This window comes from Falco cherrug, chromosome 5 (assembly GCF_023634085.1).
Source record: "Falco cherrug isolate bFalChe1 chromosome 5, bFalChe1.pri, whole genome shotgun sequence".
Taxonomy (NCBI): domain Eukaryota; kingdom Metazoa; phylum Chordata; class Aves; order Falconiformes; family Falconidae; genus Falco; species Falco cherrug.
The window spans coordinates 45,693,975-45,720,924 of record NC_073701.1 but is presented as its reverse complement, the minus strand read 5'-3'; the positions used below and the strand labels follow the sequence as shown (position 1 = coordinate 45,720,924).

The window sequence follows — 26,950 nt, the reverse complement described above, 5'->3', positions numbered from 1 at the left end:
TTCTAAAGGAAGCTCTAACTTTCTCATAGATCAAGATACTTTGGAAGGAATAGTTTTCAGAGAGACTGTAGGAATTGGGGTTTGGGCAACAACAATTGCTGGAAAAAACAGTCAGGAAATGAGTTCTCCCTTTTGATGAAATACAAGTTTGGTAGAGAACATAGCTTGGAAAAAAATCCTTCAGTGGATGTTATTTTGAAAAGTTGCTCACAAAGGAGTGCTAAAATGAGAAAAGTTTGCTTTTGCACCTTACAAAACCAGAGTGCTAAGAAGCCTGTACTAACTGTCAATATCCAGCTGGGACACATGAGAGGATGTAGTTTCTATGAAGTGATAGCTGCATTAAGACCTTGAGAGTGCATCTTGTACTGCGATGGTGTGATCTCAGAAGGCAGGAGTAACCATCTCTGTAGTTTTGCTTTTAAGAAGAATAAATAGCTCCTTTACCCTGTGGAACAAAGAAAAACAAATGTGCCCAGTTTGCAGGCTTTGGATCTGTTCTTAAAGGAACTTAAAAAGCAGTCTAGTAAATCAAAGGCAAGCCAGTATCTTGATCTACAGAGAATCAAAGTCAGGGATACAAAGTCTTCAGAAACTGGTTCTTCATGTGTGGTTTATTTTCAAGCATTATTGCTTCATGAACTTGAGAAATGAGGGTTGAAGGACATTGCAGCTGTTCTTCTCACGCCACAAGGCAATGATAGACCCTGAACACTGAAGGCCTTCACAGCAGAATTTGCTTCCATTGTTGTTGTCCCATTTTGTTCTTTATTATTTTTCTCTTCCTAGCAAATCACCCATCTTGTCTCCCGTCATTCCATTCTGATGGCTGTGTTCATTGAAGGGTATAATTTTATACTCACTAGCTTTTTTCCTTCCTGGAAAAATGGCTGTGTTACTGGACCATAGAGGTTGTAGAGGCTGCATCCATAGAAGACCACATCTATGCTGATCTGGGATCCATGCGCATCTCTACCTGATTTTTTACATAATATCCTGCAAAATCTTTTATTATGAAGTTCCAGTCCAGCACTGTGATTCCAGATTCCAACATGCACATAGTACCAGGGACTTTTCCTCATGGTCACCCTTTTGCAATAACCTGTCTTGTTCAACCCCCTGCCAAATGTTTACTCTCCCAGAACAACTGCCTCTGATTTCAAATAACTACTGCTCCAGTCCAGAGGCCCGCTTTGTCATAAGGTCCAGCTTCGATGGGTTGTTTGAAGACTTTTAAAGAACAGTACTCCTAATGTGGAAAAAGCTGTCCTATTTGTAGTTCACAGGCATAAAAATACATACGTAACTTTTGATTTCTTCAGAGTGCATTGATACCACTGAATCGGCTAACCTTTTGTGTGCTATCTCATTTCATACGCAGCCTCCTTCATTGTGTGATGTCAGTACAATCTCAGTGTGCAACACTCATCCAGCAGCAAAAAAATGGGATTAGCAAGGATCAACCCATATTGTTCAGTGCAGTAGCAGAGAGAGCTATTGCACTGAATGTAGAATAACCAACAGTTTTGGTTTGGGTTTTCTTTGGAACACCATCAAATTATTTAGTGACCAGAAACCTATATGTAATTAAATCAGCTTTACAAATTATGTTCATCGTAATTGGCTTCTGGGTGAGGCAGCATCGCCAAAGCAGATGCATAAACCATAAATAGAGGGACCAGTGAAATGCCTGGTATACAGCTGAAGCCTTATGAAATGGGGACTGTATGAAGTATACTTTGGGCTAGTCTTTTATCTAAGTACAGAACCTTTTCATGGTCTCTAATGTTTTGACATGCAAAACTAATTAATTGGATTTTTTTGTTTATTTATCATTCTATCTTGATTGAAGCACACTAACAATGTGCTGTCTTGCTGTTTTAATTCTAGGTTCTACCTTAATACATGTATTCAGACTAATACTAAAAATACTAAATGATAATTTGTAGCAGTTGACCACTAAATTTGCTCCTGAAATTTTTTCCTTGCCAGTGACATACTAATGAAATTTGGCTAGAAGTAAAATCCAAATCATGCATATTTAAAGCCCGATTAACTGTAAAATTTATGCAAATACTTTAACTACATATGAATATGCTCTCTAATGAAAGCAAAAAATGTGGCTGTATTGTGTAATATTATAAAATACATTATTGCAAACAGCAAGCATGCTTTTAAGAATAATTACAAGTTATGTTCAAAAATACATCCATCTCTCTTGCATTAATATATAAGTAACTTGGAAAGCCATTCTGTATTGTCAGTTTCTGTTTTTACATATAGATATATATGCACATACATACTAAATTAAAGCAAGTGAGATTCTTATAGAAATGGCTTCATTAATTTCTAGAATAATACTGATCTCCATTTGGTCTTTTTTAGCTCAGTGATGTGATCATAGGATCCCGTCTCACAAACACTTGCATAATTTTTTTGTAATTTTACAGGTGTGAGTAATAATGGAAGAATCAGCTACAGTAAAGTGCGTAAGTGTTTTTTAGGTTTAAGGCCTTAATGACTAGCTAATACTCTGATAAGAGGAATGAATGTTTATAAAAATTGACAAATTGCAATACTGTCTCAGAACATCCACGTGTCTTTCTAGTTGTCATTTCATATCACTTTCAGTACAACTAAGAAACTCCCATTCCATCTGCTATGTGTGATTCCTTGAGTATGGAAGGAAAACTGTGTTACAATATATTTTTAAGACAGTGTTCTTGAACTGGAAATATGAACAAAGAAATACTTACTGGTAATAAATAAATATAATTTCTTTGTTGATACTGGAAGAAAGTATCAATATAAAACAAAGGGGGGGGGGGGGGGGGGAGAATCCCCAGATGTGCTAGTGCTCATTCTAGTGCTACAGATTACTGCAAATAACTGGCAGCTGTCACAGCTAAATATTGAACCTTGTACTGTCCCTTATACAGTACCGATGTACCCTTTTGTGCTGTGGCATACATAAATTTTTATTATTATTGTTTGATGTGGTTTCTCCATCCCATGTAAACTGCACAGCATAGTGTTCTTTCTTCCCTTCTGATTTAATTTGTTCTTCCCACAAAACCTGGAGGTTCTATTCATGTATAGAAGTGCTTATAAAATTCAGTGCCTGAAAGCATGCCGCAGAGGCCCATAGTCTTGGGCAGGGGTGTCCACTCGTAAGTGTTTTCCTTCACAGGCTGAACACAGGTTTGGCAGGAGAACATGATGTCTAGATGCAGAAGTGGACTGTGAATACACCAGATTTCTGCTAGTGTAGACTCACTGATAGATACATAGAGATTTGTTCTCAACTGGAATTCAGATGGTCTTGTTAAGTGCATAAAAGTAAAATACATGTAACTATGTTTGGTTGGCAGTGTGGCCTTGCAGATGCTTGTGTTGGGACCTACAGGGTAGTTGTGTATGGGGATGCAAGGATGGAGGCTACAGATCCTTGTGGATTGGCTACAGTGCTGACTCACATTGATTTAAAATATACCTGAAACAGTGTTCTGAAGGATTTGGTGTAGTGTGATGCCTTCTGGAGTTAACGCTTTTTAAAGGGAAGATTAGTAATTGATGGTGTGTCATGCATATATGATTGGAGGTATGGGACTACCAGGCTTATGTTCCAATATGTGTTCTGATGACCAAAAGTACTATCTTGAGAATTAGCTTTTAAACAGTATGAAATACATAAATCTAAAAGGCAGGTTTTTGACTTTGAGTATATTTCATTTGATTGTGATCTTTGCCTTGGTACCTAGACTGAAGGTAAAACCTCATTGTCTGTGAGCTCAACTCTGAAGGGCTTTTTGTAGTGTTTTTTAGATGCCTTGATCTCATTTTTTGCCATGTGTATTATCTCTGGGTTTTGTAGTTTAAACAGGCTCCTTGGAAAAATTTGTCCTTTTTGTCCCAAATAATTATAATAATTAAAAAAAAATTACAGGACATTACAGGGCCATTTTAATTATTGAGGTATTACTTCATTTCTGGGAGAAACTTGAAGATGGTGTTTCTTTAGGTTTCTGTTGGCTTATTTCTTTAAACATGCTACCAATATTTTTGTCCTTTGTTTTCCAAGATGAAGAAGGTTTGCTCTGGACATGACTCCTATATTCAAATGGATTAATGCTGAGCAATGGGAGGAATCCCTTGAGGTTCTGCAAGTTTTTAATATTGTAATACTTAAGAATTTGAAGGTTTAATCTTATTACTTAATGAATAAATACAGTTTTAAGTGGTATTGAGTCGTTGCTGTATTTTTAGAGTGACAGTGTTTTCCTGGAGTCCAAGGGAACAACCCCATAAAATAATGTATAAATATACAGTATTGTATACAGTGCTCCTCATGAAGCTCCCTGAGTACAGATACAGCAAAAGTATAGCTGCTTTGGGTTGTTTAAATATTTCTTCTATGGGAGCCATCACCTGTGATTTTACTGAGTGGGTCTGACAGCCTTACAGCGGTGTAATTAAATACTGTACAGTGCAGCATACCAGCTCTAAAATTTCAAAAATTCACCTGCTTACATTCTAAAATTTCTAAAGAAATAAAGGGCTTCTTGACAACAGCTTCCTCAGGAAAGAAGTTTGTTCAAAATATTTTGTATTGCAAGTCCAAAAAAAATCGGTCTTTATTGCCAACAGACATGTAAAAATTGAGTAATCGTTAATAGAGCATACATTCAGATTAGTTAAATGAATGTGTGGTAGATGATGCCAAAATATGATTAAGCTATACAACAGTAGCATTTGAGACAGTCAATGTAAATAATTTTAAAAGGTTATTGTGATGAATCACAAGCTTCATGAATGCAAGGCTGTTTAGAGAATGAATATTTAGTTTCATGTGTGTAGAGTTCTGACACTTCCCCATTCTCTATCAAAATGGAAAAGAAAAAAAATTTGAAACAAAAAGCCCAAGCAACCTTGGAAGGTGTCTGGAGCAAGGATGAGGTCAAAGTGGGTGGAAAAGAAAAAACTGCGTAGAGTTCTGCCCTGTAAAAAATAGTAGCTGATTCTGAGGGCGTTTAGTGAGATTTTGTTATAGTTGAGCTGGTCCAGTGTCGAGCTGCAGTTAAAAGTGGTGAATGAGGTTCTGCCTCCACCCTTATGTCAGCATCCATATGCTCTGCATGCCCTGTGATGATCTAGTTCAAATACCTAAATCAAAATTACATTTCTCTTTTGCAGGGGAAGGACCTAAACCACTTTTTTGGTAGCAGCAGTGAATTGTGTCAGGCTTGCTGTTGCACGAAAAGTTCATCCTTACTTAGAGTATGGAGCATGCCTGGGTTCAGTCTCCATTATATACCCAAATCAGAGATCATAAATGTTGTCTCTGATATCTGTTTTATTTTGATTAGAAAAAACTCCTCTTGTGTACTTTATATAAAATTAAAACGTGTATTTATGTATTTGTATGGTTTCCATGTCCAGAATGGATAGTAGTTACTGCAAGAAAATGTATTGTTCAGAGTTATTCAGCTCTATCAGAGATGCTTGATTTAAGAGAAAATGTCACCATGTATGACAGGTGATTTTGATTCTTTATTAAAGCTAGCTGAAGCAAATACCATTCCAAAATTTAGACAGTAAAATATGAAAGCCAGCTTGGTCTTTTTGTCACATTATAGGGATACTCACGGGACATAAGGAAAAGAGGTAGTTGAATGTGTGATATTACGTATTCATGAAATGTGTTTTAAAATGCATTTACATTCCTAATGAAAACACTTTATTTCTTTAATCCACCAGCTGACTGATGTGTGACAGTATGTCAGTTGCTGAGGCCTTGCGTAGAAATGCCAGGCAATTCTGCAGGCTCTCTGGAGCTCAGATTAAGTAAATCTAGCACAGGAGAGAAGGTGATATTATGGCTCTTTGTTAAGATAGATGGACAAAGGAAAGGAATATTGGGGATTTACTGAAAAATTGCTTACCTTGGGAATAATTTCAGGTCAGGGTTTGTGGTTAATTTAAATGGCACTTAGAGGAGACATCTTTATAACATCATAAAATAGTTGGTTTTAACTAATTCATCAGACAGACTTCTTGGTTATATAGGCTATTGTTCTACTTGACTCGGCAGTTCTCATAATTAGGAAATAAAAAAATCAGTTCCACTTAGGTTCAAGCATAAATTTCTGTCACTTCACAATTGAAAGATTTCAGCACCTCCTTTGAGTTACTTTCAGTTCTTATATATTAGTTAGCATTGGTGTTGGCATTATTTCCAAATTTAGCAAAGCAGTGGTACCTTACTGGGTACTGTATTTTCTTAAAATATATGTGTGCGTTCTAAAACAGATCAGCAACATGGTCTAGCAACTCTTACAACATTGGTAAGCCAGGCTGGTTGTATTGTAAACAGTATTTTCTTTGAATAATGCTGTTGTATTTATTTTGCATTATGCCAATAATAACGGACGTTTGAATGACAGGATGAGAGAAATACAAGAAAATTATCTACATGAAATAAACTGGCAGCTCAGCATTTGCCAAACTTGAAAATCAAGTAACACAACAGTGCATAGTCACTATACGTTGCCCAATTTTAAATCTCACTGAAGATGCATACGTAAGCAAGAGAACATGAACATGGCATTAAAAGAAAAAGTGTATGTTTGTGTGTATGTGTTACATAGATATAAAAAATAGTGGGACACATTTAAGAAGTGTTCAGGGGCATTGAAAAGAAAACTGGAGTGTTCATCCTGTACACTGGTAGAGTATTTATAAATATTCTCATTCAGAATGTTTGAGTTGACTTTTTTTAACATTTAAAGACTAGCTTTGCGTGATAGTTTAGTAGATTGCATAGGATCCGTAAGAATTGAAATGGCAGTGCTTGAGAGATGACTCAAAAATGAAGTGATTTTGTAGTCTATTAAAGAGAATATAGTAACAACTGACCAAATACAATTAAAAAAGAACCTCTGAGAAGTCTCTTTTTCAGCTTGCTTTCCATATTTACAAGTTTTACCAGTTTGACATTAGAGATTGTTGAGCAGGGTGAGGACAGAGAACTAGAGATAAATAGTTAACAAGGCCCTTACTGAAGCGGTTGGGCCAGCATGAGCCAACACAAGAGAACTTCCCAGATGCTGCAGAAGTCTTGTGCCATAAGGGTGGCTGGAGTTCTGCCTGTCTGTTCTCCAGTCTCTCAGGATGACATTTGAGGGCAAGTCTCAGATTAGAGCCCAAAATATAACACCATTTCCCCAGAGTACTATACCGGTTTCTAGTTCAGAGACTTCCTGAACAAGGCAAGTCTCTGTGCAGTTCGCAACGCTGAGCAGATTTCTCGTTCAGTCTCCCCTTGAGTCTTGCAAGCTTCTGATAGTTGTAACATCCTGTGGTGAGGAGTTTCTATAGACTGCATGGTGTGAAGAACCACTTCCATGTGCACCCTGCCACGGCTGGCTTTTTCAGTGACCCTCACTCTTGTGCTGGAGGAGGTAGGTGATGCATGCAGTTGCTCCTAGGTGCCCTATTCGTCCCTCCTACAAGTCTGTGGGTCGTATCGTACTTCTGCAGTTTTAATCTATTTAAGAGAAGATGACCAGAACTGTGCCTGGTACTCAAAATGCAGTAGATCCATATGCTTTCATAGTGATTTTCTGGTGGTTTTCTACTCCCCTCTTGATTTCTATAATTCATTTTGTCTGTGGCTGAATATTAAACCAATAGCACCATGAAATACCTACTGTACTACTGGAATCATCTCCATGTCAGCTAAGCCTTTGAGTGGTTACTGAATTATATTTACCAAGTACAGCGACACTAACATAAGTGTTAGTGAGTTTTGTATAGGGAAACATTTTTTTAAAGACAAACCAAACCTATAATCACAGAAATAAAATTACAAGAAGCAGTTCATATACACATGTAGTAAAGGCATTTAACTTTTACAGTCTGACTCATCTTACTCAAGACCAAATAGTTGCACTAAATTCACACCTTAAAAACTGCAGCGTTACCCTTTAAATCTAGTGATTCAGGGCATTAATAATCCTGAAAAAAAATGAATTCTTTAAGTCAGTTAAATGAAACTAACTTTGGAAGAAGTACTTAAGGACCTTCAGACAGAGGGAGTTAAATACTTTTTTCAAAAGCACTTTCTTTAAATCTTGTGTCGTAAATGCACAAAAATAAAGTCTTGTAAATTCATTTGCAGCAAGAGTTTGCTTGATCATTTTCAGTATTTGTTCCAGCTCTTAGCTGTTATTGTCACATTGCAGGGAGGAGGCAGCACACAATGCAAATTCATGTGAATGTTTCTTTAAAAGTTTCTAGTGTAGGACAATGTAAACTTAACTGTATAGAACAAAAATACTTTTCCAGACTGTAAGCCTATATGTTATACCATCATAAAATGCCATATGATTGCTCCTTTTTGTAAATTAACATGTACTAGGATTTTAAAAAACATTTGTAAGCAAGTACTATTAATACTTCTCTTACTCAGAAGTATACTCGTAACCTGAGAGTTTTTGTAACCTTCATTTCATTGTCTGACAGTAGTTAGGCCTGTCCTACTACACGACCTAAATTATTGTTGCTAAATTTTATAATGGGCTCCATAATTTAGAACAGCACTTACGACAGTGCAGAAAGGTAATAGGTGCCTATGATAGCAAAAGTTATTTCTGTAAAATCGAATTGTATTATGTCAACCATTTGTCTTTCATTTTTATATAAATATGCTGTTTACTTATTAATGTGCTCTGTGATTATCCTTATATTTGAGCTGAACTTTTCATGTGTTGGGATATTTTAGGAATTTTGTTTTAAACTGTAAAATATGTGCAAATCAACCTGTACCACAAGGAAAAGAAATCTTTTAAACAATGATCTCTGTTCCTGACACCGTCATGTTAGTGATTAACATAAAAATTAATCTCTTATTTAGTTACGCAGTGTATTCCTAAAAGTTCGCCTTTTTTAAATGCTACACAGTTCATGGAGATTAATTTTAGCATGAGTAGACAAAAGCCATAACATATGTCAACTGTGCTCAGTGAATGCACCAACAGTCCACATGTGTGTATACACTTCAGTGTGGGTGGTGGTACTGGAGTCCTCAGCGACTGCGAACGTGAAGAGGCGGTTGTGGGTGGCTGGGGTGGCTGAGGCGTGTGCTGTCACACTCACAGAGTTTTGCTTTCAGCTCTGTGGCCCTGCCCCTTTCCTGTGCTGCTTCTGGTGCTTCTCTGACCACTGTTGAGATGCATGCTGGCATCTTCACTTTCTTATTAGGATGAGAAAAATAATGTTTACTTTGATGTAGAATTTGCTTTTTAGTGTGTGAGACAATAATCTTGCCATGGTAGATGCATTTTCAGTTACCAAGCGTCAGTCTGTCCGAGCACTTTGCTCAGGATTTAAGTTACCCTCCAGAGTTGTAAGGCTATTGACACTAGTGGTGGAGTTAAAATACTTGAGTGATTTTTAGCAGTACGTTTCCATACTCACAAAAAACCCCAACCCTGACAACTTCTTCCAAGATTCATTATTAGAGCTTCAAAACAAAATGAAAAACTGAGGGACTTTGGCTTTGCTTGATGTAGCAGGGCTCGGTCAAAGGGAGCAAGTTTTTACTTCCCCGGGTTTCCCAGAAAAAAGCATCTCTTCAAGTTGGCTCTCCTTTTTAATAAATTAGTTTTAGAAACAGTTAAAATTATGCAAAGTTACATGCTTAATATATATTATTTAGTGCTTATATAAGGAATATAAATGAAGTAATAATTTAAAAATTATGCAAACTAGCCACCAACACCTACCAGGCATCATAGTAATAACTGGTAACTCTCAAAAGAACAAATTATGTACTCATTGGATATTTCAATTTTCAGTGTTAACATTCATTTGTTCAGCGCTGTGTGTAAACTCAGTGTGAGGTTTTTAGTCTAGAAAATAGATCAAATTGAAATTAAAGATCAATAAGAAAGTTGAAAAGCAGAAAGCAGATTTTAATATATAAAAAGCAAAACCAGTAAGTTGTGCTGTACGTGAACCTGTTTCCTGTCATGTGGAAGTAGCAATAGATCCCATTTAAAAATTGATGAGGAATTTTCTGCCTGCTGCCCTAGGGTATAAATCTGCTGTTGGAGACACACAAGGAAGCTGATACCATTCTTAAATCAAACGGGATGATGCAATCTGTTAGAAACAGAGATAAGTATTTGGGACAGAAATGTGCAGATTTTTGAAGGTGAAGACATTGATCATACTTCATGAACATTTACATGGATGTATGGTGTATTTTTCTTTGTGTTCACCCACTTTGAAGCTGTGGTTATGAAGGATGCTAATTGAAAGATGCAGGCAGGTTCTTAACGGTGCTGATGTGTGCTTTCACATTCTGTTTTTTTCCTGAAGCATTTTTTTGCCTTTATTTTTTTCCTGCAGCATCTGAGTTAGTGGTGGGGGATTTTTGTCTTACTGTGTTTTTCATGTTTATATATGCAAAAATTCCTTGCATAAATTTTTTTTTAAATCGCTGGCCTGTCCCTGGGTAGCTCGCTCTGTATATTTCTGTCTCTTTGCTTCAGACCAATCATCATAATATATCCAAAAGGGTTTTTGGTAATGTGGGGAGGGAGCGTGTTCCCTTTAGGATCTTGTTTTCCTTAGGTTATTAGGTATTTGTTGCTGTTCTTTTCCTTACCCCTTGACATTCTGCTTTCCATAAAATAAATTCTCCCTAGCTATATATTCTTCTTATCTTATTTTGGAAGGGAAAGTGAACTTTTTGGGGTCCCTGCATTTGCGAATAGTAAGTAGAGCTGGTGAAATAGCATCCCAGACTGCTCCCTGTCCCAGTCGGTGTGAGTGAAGTTCTAAGCAGATCCTGGCTGTGTTACACCCTGGGAGCAGTGGCTCCAGAAATGCCTCAGGAGGTGCTACTCTGTTCAGTAGCACTTGTGTGGCAGTTGTTCAGTGCATGGCTGCTGCCTTTTCTGTCTTCCAAATAATACCAAACAATACATATCTGTAATGATGATAAGAATCAAATGATGGAATAATAAAATTACTTTAATCTAATGTGTTCTTTGGGCATATCTTCTGGTGGTTTTCCTAGTACAGGGACAGTACTTCCATGTAGCTGCTGGGTGACTCTGACCCCTGAGGTTTTTTTCTGTAGTAAGAGTATTACTGCTTTAGTTTCTTGTATGAATGACTTCATCAGTGGTTCTGATGTCTGGTTTTGTGACAGTGAATATAAGCTGACGTTTATTCTGCTTCTTGTTGGAGTAAAAAATCCTGTGTTTTTTGAGTTAAACTGCTTCTAGTACCATGGCAATTCTCAAGTGCTAGTCCATGTGTGCAGAGCCAGTTGCTAAGAGACACGAACACTCAATTTCTCTGTAATTTGCATATAAGATTGTAAAATTTCTAATGTTACATCCTTTTTAGGAAGTGTTTATCAATAATAAAACCATGACTGTAATTTTTTAAAAAATATTGTCTGAGTACAGTGAACTGTTTTAAACACAATCCAATGAAAAACCAAAATAACTCATTGAATACTTAATTATTCTGATATCCTTTAATAACCCTAATTATGGCATGACAGCTCTGGTGGGTAAAGACAGGTATGTTTCCTGTAAGGACTTCCAGTAGAGAGGTCTTGCTACTAGTGACCCACAAGAATTTTGAGAGGGAGAGTATTTCTAAAGGCTTGTGGTTGTATTTGCTCATCATGTGAGCTGATCTAACAGCTGGTCTGTTTAAATTATAGTAAAGATGAAACATTGTGTGATATAGACAGTTCATTAATTAGAAGAGAATTATGCTGATATTGAAAGTTATGTTCTGGTTTTATTCACATTGTTAGACTGTATTTTCTGATCTAGCAGCAGAGTGACAGAATTTAATAAAATTAAATTTGGATATTACTTAATGCCATGTTTTGTATTAATCTGTTAATAGAGAAGTGGCAGTATTATGATGGTCTACTGTTGGAATCTTACCAGAGTGGTGATTTCCTGTCTAGTAACTGGTTTTTTTTCTTTTTTTCCTTTTTTTTTTCTTTTTTTTTTTTTTTCCCCTTCTGGCATGTTCCTGACGCTCCTACTTGCTTTTGGGAATGAATATTTTGATCCCTGTGAATTGTAGAGCCTATTGTGAAGAATGGCAGGCCTCCAACGTCTCACAGCATGCACTCATTTCTCCACCAATACACAGGATCTTTCAAGAAGCCCCCTTTACGGAGACCCCATAGCGTCATAGGGGGCAGCCTCGGCTCTTTCATGGCAATGCCCAGAAATGGGAGCAGATTAGGTAATTTACTACATTGTTTGTTTAAGTTCATTTTTATGTGAAGATTGTCTGTATTGATTCTTAGCAAGAGATGTGGTTATTCTAATGCTTTAATAAATCTCTGGGAATGCAGTAATCTTTTCCTGCTGTTGTTAGAGAAACCTGTTTTTAAGGTAGTGAATGTCTTAAATGAAAAAAGGTTTTCAGGAGGAATGCAATTACAAGAACACACAGAAGTCACCCGTGAATTTCTGACAAGTTGCAAAGCTACAAAAGTTACAAAATATTCTTTGTTAATACTTTGCAAGAAACCTGTATGTCCATCTCAGTTAAGCATTGGTGAGAACTACCATAAATTGAACATGATAAAAACAGAGGATAATCGTCCTGTTTGTGGAAATTAAAAAGAACTGCTATATTACTTAGACTTCTGATTATCATGAGAAAAAAATCTCCTTTTTTCAGTGATAAATTAAGGCAACTTAACTATAATTAGCTTTTTATTGTGGTTCTGTGGGGAAAAAAAATTACAATTTTTTTTTCTTTTCCTTCAAGTAATCTGTCATGTTGTTGCCTGCAGTCACCATTAAAGTTTTACCCTGCTTTTATGTTATTTTAAATTATGCTTAATCAATTGATAGTAGAAAATGAAAGTCACAGTTTAATTAGATTTTTATGAATTTTTCGATCTGCTGCTCTCCTTTACAAGTGTGTGATAAACTGCTTTCCTTCAGGATTAAGCTATAAGTCTTCAAGATAGTAGTCAAACCACTTAAATCCTCCTCTGCTGTAATATCACTCGTCATGTTCAGAACCTTGCCTTTTTATTGTTTCTGCTACCATTCAAACTGAAAAAATAATTGTCCTCTTGAATGGACTTTAGCAGCTGTTATCACAGAAGAAGACAGGTTAGTGTGCACAGTTTGACTACGGTAGCAATTTCTGATTTCCCTCAAGTCCTATATACTTTTTTTTTCTTTTTTACCTAGCCAGGCTTTGCTTAAGTTGCCAATAATCTAACAGGAAGACAAAAGTAATTGTGCACTTGAATCTCAGTTTAGGGATATTTAGTCTTTTATGGATTATTTGACAAATCAGATGTATATAAACTGTACAGGAGCAGCAGAGATGTATACTCTTGTATAAACATTCTAAAGCACTTTAAAAATGTAAATTTACCAATAACTAACTTCTCTTCAAAATTTAACTGACCTTCAAATCGGCTTTGCAAAACAAAAATTGGTATACAGTTTTCGGTTTCTTTTAGTGATTTTCAAGTTTTCCCAAAACATTATTTTTCACCTGAAAAAAATACTAACAGGTAAGTATTGCAGAAGAATGCCATTAGTTTTATTTTTCGCAGGTGATCAAGTTTATGGGTGGTCAAGTGTTTAAATAGCACTCACAATTTTAATGTGTAGTCTGTAGGAAGTGTTTTAATAACATGTTTTAAATAGCAACAGATTCTTGTAGAATTTGTAATTCTGTTGAAGACGTATGGAATAGATCCTACTGACTGTACATGTGAATATGTTGAATACCTCTTTTTGCTTTGGATGCAGTGATGCTATTAATTATGCTGGTGGGTTTTTTACTCCTCATTTGATAAAAACTTAAGCTACTTGTACATACTATCCAGTGGTAGAAAATACACAAGTACAAGCATAATTACTAATGTTCTTTAGGCCCCTTCACATCTTCCCTCCTTTTGTGCCTGCCATATGAGAATGGTTGTTACTCAGCAGGATGCTGAGGTTTTCTCTGTTGGGGTAATGACATCAGAAATTAAATGTTCAAATAAGCTACACTACATGAGACTTTTTATTTTCTCTGCTTTCTTCATTCATCCTCTTTCTTTCCACTTTTTCCTGTATTCTAGTGGTGGAAAAATGCTATCAGAGATATATCCTTGTAATACCACAAAATGCTGGCAGTTAAAGGATGATTATGTGGTTAAAAACCAGGTTAAAATCAGACCTCTTAAAGGTCTTTTGCTTTTGAATGAGATTACTAATATAAAATTTGGTTGAGAAGCCTCGGAGGGTTTTGGAGATTTGTTTGCTTTCTGAATGCTGAACATGAGTTCCTACTGTTGTGGTAACATGTAAAATCCCCAAATACTTCTAAAATAGTTTCTACTTGGAAACATCTCTGTTAGCTTTAGGTTTTAAAAAATGTTTTGTAAAGACAAAAATTCTGAACTGATCTCTAAAAAGTGTGCCTTTGTTTACTTTTTTGTAGTAATTTTTAATTTAGTATTCAGTTATCGTGATGATTTTAAATAACATAGATGATTCTCATGCCAAATTGTGAATCAGCCATGCCACTGATGCAAACAGAGGTCAAGCTGAGTTTTTTTTAGCTCACGTGTATCTATACAGCTTCTAAAGTCTTGCCAGAAGCATTTAACTGCTGCAGTCCATGATGGAGCCAGAGCTAATAAACCCTTTTTGGACCTGACCTGGCTGAATGTAGGGCCAACTTAGTTGTCCTTGTTCCAGATTTGTGTTACTGGAAACACTGGAGAAGCATTTGGAATGTGAAAAGCCAACTGAAGCTGGCCCACCTGATGAACCCCAGTAGCAGCCAGGGCAGAATTCATCCCTGCTTCTGGCAGTGGTGTTGGTATAGTTGTGGAGAAGTTTTGTTTCTTTGTCATAAATATTGGAATATTGAAAGCTGTATGGAAGCATCATTCCTTTCGCAGTTTGGTAATGTTGACGGCAAAGGCTATTTCTCACTATAGCCTTCCTCAGCTCGAATTGTTATTTATGAAACTAATCATAAAATGTAGCCACTTCAGAGAAAAGTAAGCTTTGGAAAAGTGCACCTTGGAAAGAATCCAATATGCAAGTCACATGATTATTTTTGTAATAATTTGAAATAAGATGGAAAGATCGTGCAGTCTGACTCACTACTGACTAATCAGTGGATGTTATTTTAGCTCACTTGGAGGAGTTCTCATTTGCTGCACTGTAGGTCCCCTGTATGAATTTCTTCTGTGGTGCATTCCTCACAGCTGAACTAAGGACAGCTTTTTCTTTTAAATGTACTTCCATAGTTTTCCTTTTGTATTGTAGTCATCTACAGCTTTTCATTACATGGTCATACCAGATATTTAATTAGATATGTAGAGTACGTTCAAATAAACATCTGTGTAAGAGAACAGCTGGGGTATTCAGTGAAAGCAATTCAATAAATTATTGAACCATTAAAATCTCTGAAGACCATGCAAGCTGACTTTGGTGCAGGTGAACATACCCGTAGAAAAGTGTAGAGAAATTAAGGAAATATTTGCATGATTTTCATCATTGCTTAATCAAATATTATCATCATGCATCTGTGTAAAATGATTAAAATTACTAGGTTAATGCCCTTTTCCTGGGTTTGTGCTACTAAAATAATGAACATCAGGGTCTACTAATGCCTTTTAATTGAATAAAATAAAAGGACACATTTATATTAGATGATAACACAGTCAGTGTTTTTTTAAAACCTTAGCAGTATCTCTGTTTAGAATACAATTAAAACATCTGCAAACCCTTGTAGATAGGAGCATTTGGGTATTTAGCCCATCAGAAATTCAGGCATGTGTTTAATGGTAGATTTTTGGATGCTACAGTCAGTATCCTGCTTAAACCCATTTGGTTATGGGTGCATAGCTTGTCCAGAATTGCCAGAATTAGTCATATCACAGTAGTATTCAAAATAGACAGACCATCATCTTATTTAAGTCCGAAACGCTAAATTTTTAGATCTGGGTGGTATAGACCCGCTTCGTCTTCACATTCCTGATTATAAAGAGCACAATCTCCTTGTGCCTCAAATGTGTGGGCTTGTGTTACTAGTTTCTTAGTTGTGTATTATTGCATAGGTGGTCGTCTTAGTAGAAGAATTACCTTTGTCAAGTCGAATATTCTTTGTAGTTTTGAGTGTTGCATTTCGAAGTGTCATTTTTTTATAGTAATTTCATAATATGTACGCTTTTGTGAATTGAACACAATAAGTATGATGGTATCAATCACATGATTAATGTCACTTTTTAAAGAAGAAATTGGGTAATTGCTTCATGGCCTAAAATACGATCATTTCATCAGTTTTATTTTTGAGGTTGCCCAGATAACTCTCTTGTCTAGCTTCAATAAAGAAAATAGACTCTGGGGCCCAATCAATGGGCTTATACTAAACCATGAGGATAAATAGATTGGGGAGCAATTGTCAGTAGCTGTTACACTTAATTTTACAAACAGAATCTCAAGAGCTGTAATAGCTAAAAATGGATTACATAATCTCTCAGAAAAATATTTTAAAAGAGAATCTTTATGAAATAACTGATACGGTGAATGTGCTGTTTACCAGATACAACAATGCTGGCAGAACAGCTTCGCTGCAAACAGTGTTTTCAGTATAATGGTTTTATATGACTAAAAATAACTTCTACAGTTCGATAGAGATTTTTAAAAAGACAGCTATCAAGTCACTACAGCGAATAAGAGTTTTCTTAGAGACTTGGCAAAAAAAGAGTCAACGTTCTGTCTGCTTGGCTTAAGGTTAAGGCTGATCTTTAGGGACCACTTCCTGAAAATCTTTTTCTCTGGTTCAGACTACTGTGCCTGTAGAAGCATCGAAGAGTATTTACCTCATTTAAACCAGAAGATTGCTGCTTACTATGCCAGGCGTGCAGCTTATTTTTTTCTTGTTCAGTCCGAATCTGAGCATGATTTGCAGGGAAAATTTTGGTGCAATGTGGATTTTTAATGGAAATCCAATATAGATCTGCATTTCTGCTGGAAGATTTGCTTTGTGCATGAGATACCTGCTTAGTTTGTGTGTTTGATTACAGTACTTTGAATTAAAATACATGATGCTAATACCTTATGAGTTAATATTTTTATATCCATTCTGGTTTCCGTAAAAGGAAATTATTTGTACTGAGGAAGAATTGGATCCTTTGAAGTCTACGTGATTCTATGTGAGCTGAACTAGACAAACATTTTAGAAGATGTGCTGATAACCAAACATTGGCCTAAAGGCTTTGTTTTTCTAGAAAGTCCAGCTTTCTTGCTTGTTGATAAAATTTGTATGTTCTCTTTTGTTTTTTATTTTATTGCTGTAATGCTGTGCAAATGTTAAATACTTTCAGGTGTGTTGGTAGTAAGGCTGAATTGAGCTCTGTATGTTTTGCTAATATTAACATTTTTAATGGGTAGAGTTCTGGGAGTTTTAGTTGTTCCTCGGGTTCTCTTTTGCCCTGTACAAGATAATGCTTAGTACCAAAGATCAGGAGGGCAGGGAAACTGGTGTCTTTTGAAGCACCTCCTTTATATGTATAAATATTCAATCTCTCCAGTAATTTGGAGTTCAAATATTTAGAGGTAATGATGAAGCATTACTTGCAGTGAATTGCTTGTATGACCAGTTTCCTGTTGTGTGTCCTTTTGCAAGTCACTTGGCTCTTTATGCTATTAATGACACCACCTTGATCACTTCATTTATTATGGTGGTCGTGTTCCAAAGTCTGGAAGATCCTGTGGTGCTTAAAAGTAATGTATATACATAAGATCCATAAACTCTTGTGTGTGGATGAAGCTAAAGGATTGTGTTAAAGTACCAGTTTCAGCTGACATGAAGATCTTGCAGCATCATATAACTCAGGCTGCCTGTTGCCAAATTCTTCCACAAGGTCACAAATTTCATTTAATTGCTCTAAATACCAGGTCTTCTGTTGAATCCACTTGTATGTTGTAGGTCTCTATTTAAATGGTCAGAATATATCCTCTTCTTCCACATGTGCACACTGCTGGTTTTTATATCTGAAGTTTCCATATTTGGCATTTGTGAAAATAATACCTATATCTTTCAGGGTTCTTTTAAGCTTTCTGAAGATAACATTTAGGTTGCTAACATCAGGTAGTCTGATTTGAAAATGTTAAATATTTTCAGTAATGTTTTTAGCCTAGAGCGGCTAAAAGAGGAGAGGTAGTGAGGGATTTTGGGAACTGAAGCAGTGAAGGGAAGGTGGTTTATAGGAATTAAAATTAGGGTTGGACTGCCTGTCTTTTGTGTTGGGAAACTAAGTTCTGTTGCAAACCAAATAAGAAAAATAATGATAAGTATGTATATGTACGTATATGTGTATGTATAAAGTAACCCTGTTCATTTTGTGATTCCTGAGCCATAAAAAGTGTATCAAAACTACCCTGACTGTGATGAGTCTTCGACTCCACCATATAACCCAATACATAGTAATGAAACAGTTGTTATCCATCTGTACGAAAGAGATATTTGGTGGAATACTGATGAACTGTTTTCATTTCTTTGGATTAAAGATATTGTTCATGAAAATCTGAAAATGGGGTCAGATGGTGAAAGTGACCAAGCTTCTGGAACGTCATCAGATGAAGTTCAGTCTCCCACAGGTGTTTGTCTCAGAAACCGGATACATAGACGAATCTCAATGGAGGTAATTTACTTTTCACATAAGGATCATCTAAGTTGACCGGAGTTGGAGGGCCCTTTAATTGATTGTTATAATTGATTGCCTTCTCAATTGACTGTAACTGTTCTGGCATATATTTCATGCAGAGAGCATTATTTTATTATTACTTAAATTCTGTCTTCCTTTGTTACACAGAAATCAGATCGTTATCTTGCCTTGCTTATGAGCTGTTAATTTTGAAAATCTATATACGTTTTGAAACTTGATTTTGTGGGAAGAATTTAAGTGTAGCCTTTGAGTATCTTTCTGCCACATTCTGTGCAATTCACTGAGTATATTCAAGAAGATACACTGTTTAGACACTTTTTAACTTAAGACTGTTTTCTAATCTTTATAACTAATGCTACAGCACTGATGGCCCGGACTGCTTCAGCCTTTCCCTCTCTTCCTGTTTTTTAAAGAACGGAACTTTACAGGATGGTAAACAAAAGGAGGAAAAGTACCATATGAATAACTGTGCACATAATTTCCTTTATTTATGAGTCTTATTATGAATACTTGCCACCCTTGTGCTTGCTTTGCTGTCATTTCCTTTGGCGAAGAAAACCAGAATGCTTCCCTGTGTGAGTGTATAAAAATTACAGTTATAATGATGCCTTTGTTACAGAAGCGTGTAAAATTTTAGTGTTGCTGCTTTATAGCATACATACCAATATGCGTAGTTTGTAGGATTTTAAATCTTCATTCAAAGCCTGATATCAAATACAGGGTTGGGGAAACAGATCTGGTTAAGTTACAGTAGGGTGTACATGCCAAAAATATTTTATTTGTGAGGCGTTCCGTTATGCTTGGAATTCCAAGACTCCAAGCATGTAATACTGATATGATTTCAGGAACTTTCGAATTAGCTGTATTATTTCTATCATTTCTTGCACCTGGGGGGTTTTGTCTTCAAATTCTTAAATGTGTATGTTAATCTCAGGTTTGGTCTAAAGACTGTTAAACCATTTACTTGAGAGAACTAAGGTAGGTCTATTGATTTATGCAGGATGATTAAATTAAGAGGGAAAAAAAGTCACTGTGAGTACTTGCACATCACAATGTATGCAGGAGAAAATAAATATCAAGGAAATAACTTAAAAGTGTTATTTACCTTTTGTTTATTGTCTGTTTGCATTTTGAAATGTGCATTTAGAAGGAAAGAAATAAGAAAATTACTGATATATAATCAATAAACTGAAATTGAAATGCGTCAAGTCTTGCAGAGACAAAACTGACTTTTGAATTTAAAGAATGCTGTCATTGAGAGTTTTTTGGTTGACTTAAGTTTATTTTTTAGAAGTGCTTTGTAGCAGAGTAGGTGGGGTTTTTACCTAGTTGTGCATTCCAGAGGAAAAAAAATATTAACAATCTTTGTGCCTCTGGTTAAAATACCTTTCTCATCATAATCTTTCAGCTGACTCTTTCATTGCCTAAGTGAAAAAGGCCTTAAGTGATTACATCATCTGCCTGTCTTTGCCGCCTCCTGTTTTTCCCATGGGTCATTTTCTGTCAGTTATGACAGATGAATAGAATTTTCAAATGCTAATTTTCTATTAATTTCTGTGAAAAAACTCAGCTTCGAGAGAGATTGCTAATGTGTCCACTGCTAGGAAAGATGCAGCCTTTATTAAACACCAGAGTATCCACATAAGAGTTAAACATCAAGATGTACATCCATAGAAAACCAAGTTTTACTGGTTTTGCTGTCTGTGGAATGGGATCACTTGCTTCCTTGGCCTTTGAGGCAACCAAGTAAAGGTTTCCTCTTGTACCACATCTTGCCTGCAAGCCTTAGGAAATTTGTGCCATGGAGCTGGCTCGTTCAATAGTAGTAATTTGATTATTATAAAGTGGAAGAAACAATCTTTGTTGTGAATTAAATTTCTGTTATTTCAGTTCTGTTTTGCTGGTTTGTGGGGATCTGTCATCTCTAGACATCACTGGGTAGCCTTGAAGCCATGTTCCCTTTATAGTCATTGAGGGTGAGTTATAACTGTATGCTCTACATACAGGTTGGAGTAAATTAATAAGTGTGTGATAGTATGTTTTTGCTGTAGTCTGCTGAACTCATTAGTCATACTTGAAATCCTTGATAGAATGTGTTTGATTGAATATACAAAGTTGGATAAACTCAATAAAGCAGTACTGCTTGTTCTTCTGCATTAAGATGAATGTACCTGCTACACTACGACTATATCCTTTTTTGTGTTTAGTTTGGCCAATATTCATTGGATTTGTAATATTCTAGTACATAATTTCTCAGTTAATATTTGTTTCTCTGCTGAATTGACAGAAGTTCCAATTTGTTTTGAAGGTAAATAATCAGGTAAAACTGAAATCTTGGAACGGTCCTTTTTACTTGTAAGAATTTTGCATATATACACAAATTTTTCATGCTCAGCTTGAATTTGCTGTAGAATTTTGAAAATTAGCATCCCATCAGAAAAAAACCCAACCAGTTTTTTTAAAATGCTTGCTAAAAACATGCATACCGTAATCAAAGTGCTAATTACTGAATATTAGTATTCCTGAGCTGTTTTGTGCATTACAGTACATATTTTGATTCTTAGTGTCCATCTCCACTGCAGTGAATCATATAAAAAGGTTGCTTTCTCTGTAATTTTTAAGTAATTTAGAGCTATAGATAAAATTATAACATGGTCAAAGAGCAGATTCTCTTGTCCAGAGTATATGAAAGATTTTATTGGGAAAGAAAACTTGGATCTTTCTAGAATTTTCATATATAGATATGCTGGAAGATAGAGAAGTGCAAAATAGACAGTGGACATGCAACTGGAAAGTGTTTGTTGTAGCAGAATCTCCATAGTAATAGAACATTGAAATTTCATCACCTTAAGTTGATCTGGTTTAGACAGGAAATCATCAGACTGCGATGTAAGCTAAATGTGAAGCATTTTAGGTACAAAGTGATGATACTGCAATGAGAAAGAATCCTGCTCCACATTGGAAAATCAGGTGGGGTGAAAACTTTACATCCACAGTAGCAGCCACGGAGATACCAGCATTCAATCCGTCACAGACACACACAGACACCCCCACCCCCACCCCCCAAATGACATAGAATTTAGGCCAGCATGACTGTTACAGACAGGGAGATGATATGCATTGGCCTCTGAATTTGACAGCACTGCAGTTGTGGGGTTAGATTATTTTTTTAAAATGAATGTTCATTGTTATCATGTGCTTTGAAAACAAAGAGAACATACCAGAATCTTGTTGTGTTGCCTAGATAAAGTTTATGCTGCCTGTAATCCACAGGCTACCAATGGTACATAAAGCAGCTGCTTCCCCACCCCCCTTTCCTTCCCCTCATTCAGGAACTGTACTGACAGTAGGTGTAAGCATCTATTGTGTGAGGAATTTGGCTTCAAACAGCTGTTAGGTTTTAATTAAAATGTCTACTAATCTCATGCTAATGTTGATGATTACTTAGAAATTAGTAGAACTATTTATCAAAACAGATGTATAGAATAAATTCTTTCAAGTGCCAGAAGTAACACAACCTAAGAATGAATACATGTGGGTATGTATTTTAAGTGTAGGTGCTTCTATCACGTAACAAGAAGCACTTCTCTGGATTATGGAGTTACAGTTTAAAGCATTTCCACTTTGATTTGCTGGAAAAGAAGACATGGGCAGTAATGCATTAATATAAATTCATGTTTCAAGCCGTAAGTGTTCACTGGGGATCCAGTGCCCATGCACTAGATAGTGAATGCTTCATTAAGAACTGTGGTGGGTAAAAAATAGGGAGATACAGTCTGTGCAAATTGAAACATCTGTTTCCCTTTCCCAGAAGTCCAAGGTCTGTAAGCTGTCTTTGCATGTGAACTGGCAAAGGGCCATAACCCACTGTTCACCAGCCTGTTTCACAGATACTTTATCCTGAGAAACAGTTCTTACCCATCAGACTGTCACATCAGTGGCAGGAGTGTGTTCCAGATCGGGCTGCTCCTGCCATACTGCTATAGGGTATGATTCTTCCCGGGAGGATTAGCTGCAGGATTAGTGGTTTTAGTTGAACAGAAAGAAATGCAAAGTGATCCTGTAGTCAAGTGTGTGTTCTATCGGTCACGTTCTGAAAGAAAGAACAGAGATGAAAAATAAGTTTTTGGTGAGCTCCACGCTTTGCCAGAGGTGTGACTAGTTCAGGGGTCTTGACGCAGCCTGAGTGACTTGATCTGCTCCTCTTAGGTTCAGCTGGGAAGTGTACCTTCTCCAGTGAAAAACCTGTAAAATTAATTGATGTTTCAGCTGACACTGCTAAGGTTTTCTGTTTGTAGATTCAGATTAGAATGTGGTTTGTAGGTCCCCATTCACATGTGCGCTCTTGGCTCTGTTCAGTTGTTTAAGATCTTGAACAGCAGACTGGATGGCAATACAGTATTTTTTCTCTTGTCATTAGTTTTGGAAGCAGGAAGCACTGTATCAAAGACAGCCTGAGCATTCAGCTCTGCATCTCTTGCCATTCAAGATCCCCAGTATCCTTGCCCTTGGGTCCCCAGTAGGCATTACTACATGCCTTCTCTGAGGAGAGGTGGTTCCTTCCCCTTTCCCTCTGTCCTTGGCAGCTGTATAACTCTTCCTGCCTTATTTACTGGGTTTTGTCAAATTTCCTTCTCTGCACCTGAGAAATGTGTAGCTTTTCTTCTGATTTTCTCTTCTGTGAATCCAAACATGTGGCTGTTTGTCAGAAGATTTCAGTACTAGACAGAAAAAAACTGAGGCTGAATAAAATCAAGACTTTTTGATTTTCAGTGGTTGCTGTATTATTATTATTATTCAGTCATGCTTGGCAGCTGTCTCAACCTTTTGCAAGGCTACGCTAAAAAAATATGCTATTATTTTTGTAAATTCCTGCTTTCAAGTTCACATGAAGCTTGATATTTTCAAAATCCCTCTTCTAAAAGACAAGTGCATGTTCTAAATTACTAGTACAGTTTTGACAAAACAAATGGACCTCCTTTTGATATATTTGATTAGTAAACTTCCAACTACAGAAGAAAACTGCAATTAGAAAAGTAGTTTCCACTTGGATAACAGACAGGCTCTGATCTGCCTTTTACTACATTTTCTAGGGGTAATTGTCTGTTACCACCAGTTGATGCTTTTTTGCCCTTCTGTTAGGAACCTTTGTAATCTTGATGCTAAAGCTCTTGTATTCCACTTGGAAATGCTGCTTCCCTTAGAAAAATTACTGCAGTAGCCAATGCCTGTTCTATAAGGATGCAATACCTGCTTTTTTATTTCTGCTTTTTCATAACTTGGTTTCTCTTTTAAGCTCTATTTAAGAGTAGTCTGCTATTATATTGGATGTGTTCAGCCATCTACAAAACATATCTCTATTAATCACTGAAACGCAGCAGATGAGAAGTCAGTATTGGGGTGCAGTTTCATGCCCTGGACTCCAGCCTCACTGTGCTGTCCAGGAAGGTCAGGTTTCTAGTTTCCATTTTAAGGAGGTTGGTTTATTTTGAATTAGCCAGTTTCTTCATGGGACTTTCCCTTTGGTACTTACAGCTTTCTGTTGATGTGAATGGTTTGTGTTGGCAATTAACATCACACAGAACTCTTTTAAGGGTCCAAGTTTGCATTTTTGCAGTGGTATGGTCTGGTTTGTTTCTCATGGTATTTTTTCTGGTTGCTCTCCACCTCATTTTTGTAAGCTGATAAACTTATGCTACCTTTCTCTCTTGGGCAGTTTCTCTTAGTACTGTGTTACAGAAAGTGATGAAAATATGCAGAAATCTATGTTTAAAAATTAGGAAGATGAGGCTCTATTAGTGTCTTTTACTGCTCAGCACCTACTACTGAGTGAAACGGCTGTCAGACCCTGGATGTCAGCAGGGTTTATGTTAAGGCTAATACTGCGGAGTAGTATCTTGTGATAATTTAGCCAGGCAAATAAAATCAGATGTGATCTTTTGATGGTTATTACTATTTGTCTTATTCCTCCTTATACTCTCTGAGTTCACTTCTTTATGAGTTCTGTGAGATGCAATAAAATAATAACAAAACAAAGAATTTTTAAGGATTTATGGCCTAATTTTTCCACAGTTTTGCTATGTGTTTATACACTTGATAAAAATGAAGTAATCCTTGCTCCTTTGTCAGATTTTTCAGAACTGGTTTCATGTCACACATGATTTGTTTTGGTTTAGTTTCATTGGTTTTGAGTAGAAGCTCCTAGAATGTAGTTTCTGAATACTGTATTTGAGCTGAACAGTTTCCGCCTTTCACCTTAAAAACTGCTGGAGTAAGTGAATAGTAAAGCTGGAGTAAGTAAGTAAATAAAAAACAGCTTGTGGGTTTGTTTTTTTTAAAGAATGAAATTGCAGTTTTTATTCAGCTAGTCTGTAAGCAGCATGTCCATTAAATTCTTGTTAAAAGTATTTTGAAGACAAAATAGTTCAGAATTAATATTTTTGACTCCTTATATGAAAAAAGTCCTGTTGACCTATAGTTCTAATTTTGTGGGTTTGAAAATACCAGTTGTTAAAATATTACTGACAAGATAATTAGAAGATTTCATAATTTTTTTTATTGTGCTAAAGAAAATAAAAGTTATCTGCTTGTAATTCTGGTTTCTGTGCTTTTAAAAAAATTACTCTATATTTTTGAGTGGCCGTAGCTATTGTACATATGGGCAATAACTTGCTTGATGGTAGTAGAATATGCTGGGAAAACATGACTCTGTGTCCCAAAATAGAGATTAAACCTTAACCTTAGAATCTTAATATTATCAGTGTTTCACTTAATACATTTTGTCCTTGTCTTTTCCTAGCATCTCCACATCAAATCTGACAAACATTATGTTGGGGAGGGGCAGAAATCATGCAATATCTGTGGTCATTGGTATTTCTTCTGGGTCTGAAATAGCCTGTGGAATCAATTTCATGCTAAAATCCCTAAAGTACTTGGTGTATTTGATTTGATTAGCATATTGGAGAAAAACCTCTTGATTTAATTGATTAATATTTTCGGTCATTTATGTCCCAAATATACAAAACCACTTGATTTAGTGCTCAAAATTGATGCTTTTTTAAATTGTGTTGCATTTCAATAGACTGACTGAAAACCAGCATGTATTTATGGAGTGAGAGGTAGCAGTGATCCTTTGTAGGTGGATTTTAAGTTTATATTTTCAATACTGCTTCCAACAGAAGAAAATGTTCTTTGATGACCCTTTGCTCAAATTAAACAGTATATAATTGATTAATTGGGATGTAATGTTTTCAGTAAAGTAACAACAACATTGAAGTATAAAGGAAAGATGTAGTATTCAGTATACCATTCTGCAGAAGGTAGAAAAAAAATGTACTTTCTGCATCACAATGAAATGTTACACCTGTCAGTTGAGTGTGGGAATGCTGATGGTTTTATGTACCTATAAGGAAAACTGGTATAGGTAACTCATCCCAGCTGTTAAAATAGTCTTTTTGGTTACAGTAATTGAGGCTTATTTATAAAGGTATTAAAATAGCATGCTGCAAGCATGCTATAGGTTTCTTTTGATGGAAGTTGTATGCTGGTGTTTTGCTTCTACAGGAGGTCTACAGGGCTGTAACCAGAGTTCTCCATAAATATATTCTCTGATTTGGGCTTGGGTTTCTTCTGTTTGCTTTTGGCTCTAGCGGTCTTGTTTTATGTCATAATTCTGTAGAGGATCCAGTTGGCTTCAACTGTGCTCTGTCATTTGACAAAAACGTGCTGAAATTTGGTAAGGCAACCTTCAGAAAAAACTCCACATGGTCTTTGATACTAAAATGGTACAGAAGGTACATATGCATCTAAGATTGTCTATTAGAATGTTTGAATTCTCATTGGCCATAAGCAGATGTTTTCCAATTGATTTGTTTGCTTTGTGTGTCAGGAAGTAGGACATAATATATACATTTTTATTTAAAATATACAAGGAAAGAATACTCTTAAGAAGTGGAATATTTTTTTTACAGTAAGCATGTCATGAAGTTGGAACTGTGTTGCATAGAGGGTTATATGATGTAGCATTTTAGATCTGACAGCATTCTCCAGTGAACAAAAGCACTGTGACTTATTAGTGAGCAGCTTGTGGTTGCAGCTGACAAGTCTCACTGGTGCTCGCTGAAACTGGTGAGAAGGCTAATTCAGACTGATGCTTTCACAAGAGAGCAAATGGTTTTCATTTGATCTGTAGTGGAT

At 36.2% G+C, this 26,950-nt stretch overlaps 1 protein-coding gene across 4 annotated transcripts in view; it reads left to right on the top strand.

Moving 5' to 3' along the window:
• Positions 1–26,950, top strand: part of CDK17 (cyclin dependent kinase 17) — a 96,776-nt gene that overhangs the window by 40,617 nt on the left and 29,209 nt on the right. For 2 of the 4 annotated variants that reach the window (XM_014285892.3, XM_055712615.1), the window contains exons 3-5: positions 2,451–2,489; positions 12,124–12,288; positions 18,597–18,730. In XM_014285892.3, the coding sequence (XP_014141367.1) occupies positions 2,451–2,489; positions 12,124–12,288; positions 18,597–18,730 (338 nt within the window). Of the gene's footprint in view, positions 1–2,450; positions 2,490–12,123; positions 12,289–18,596; positions 18,731–26,950 lie in introns of those variants that run through there. The other 2 variants (XM_027815390.2, XM_055712616.1) reach the window with 2 other exon arrangements.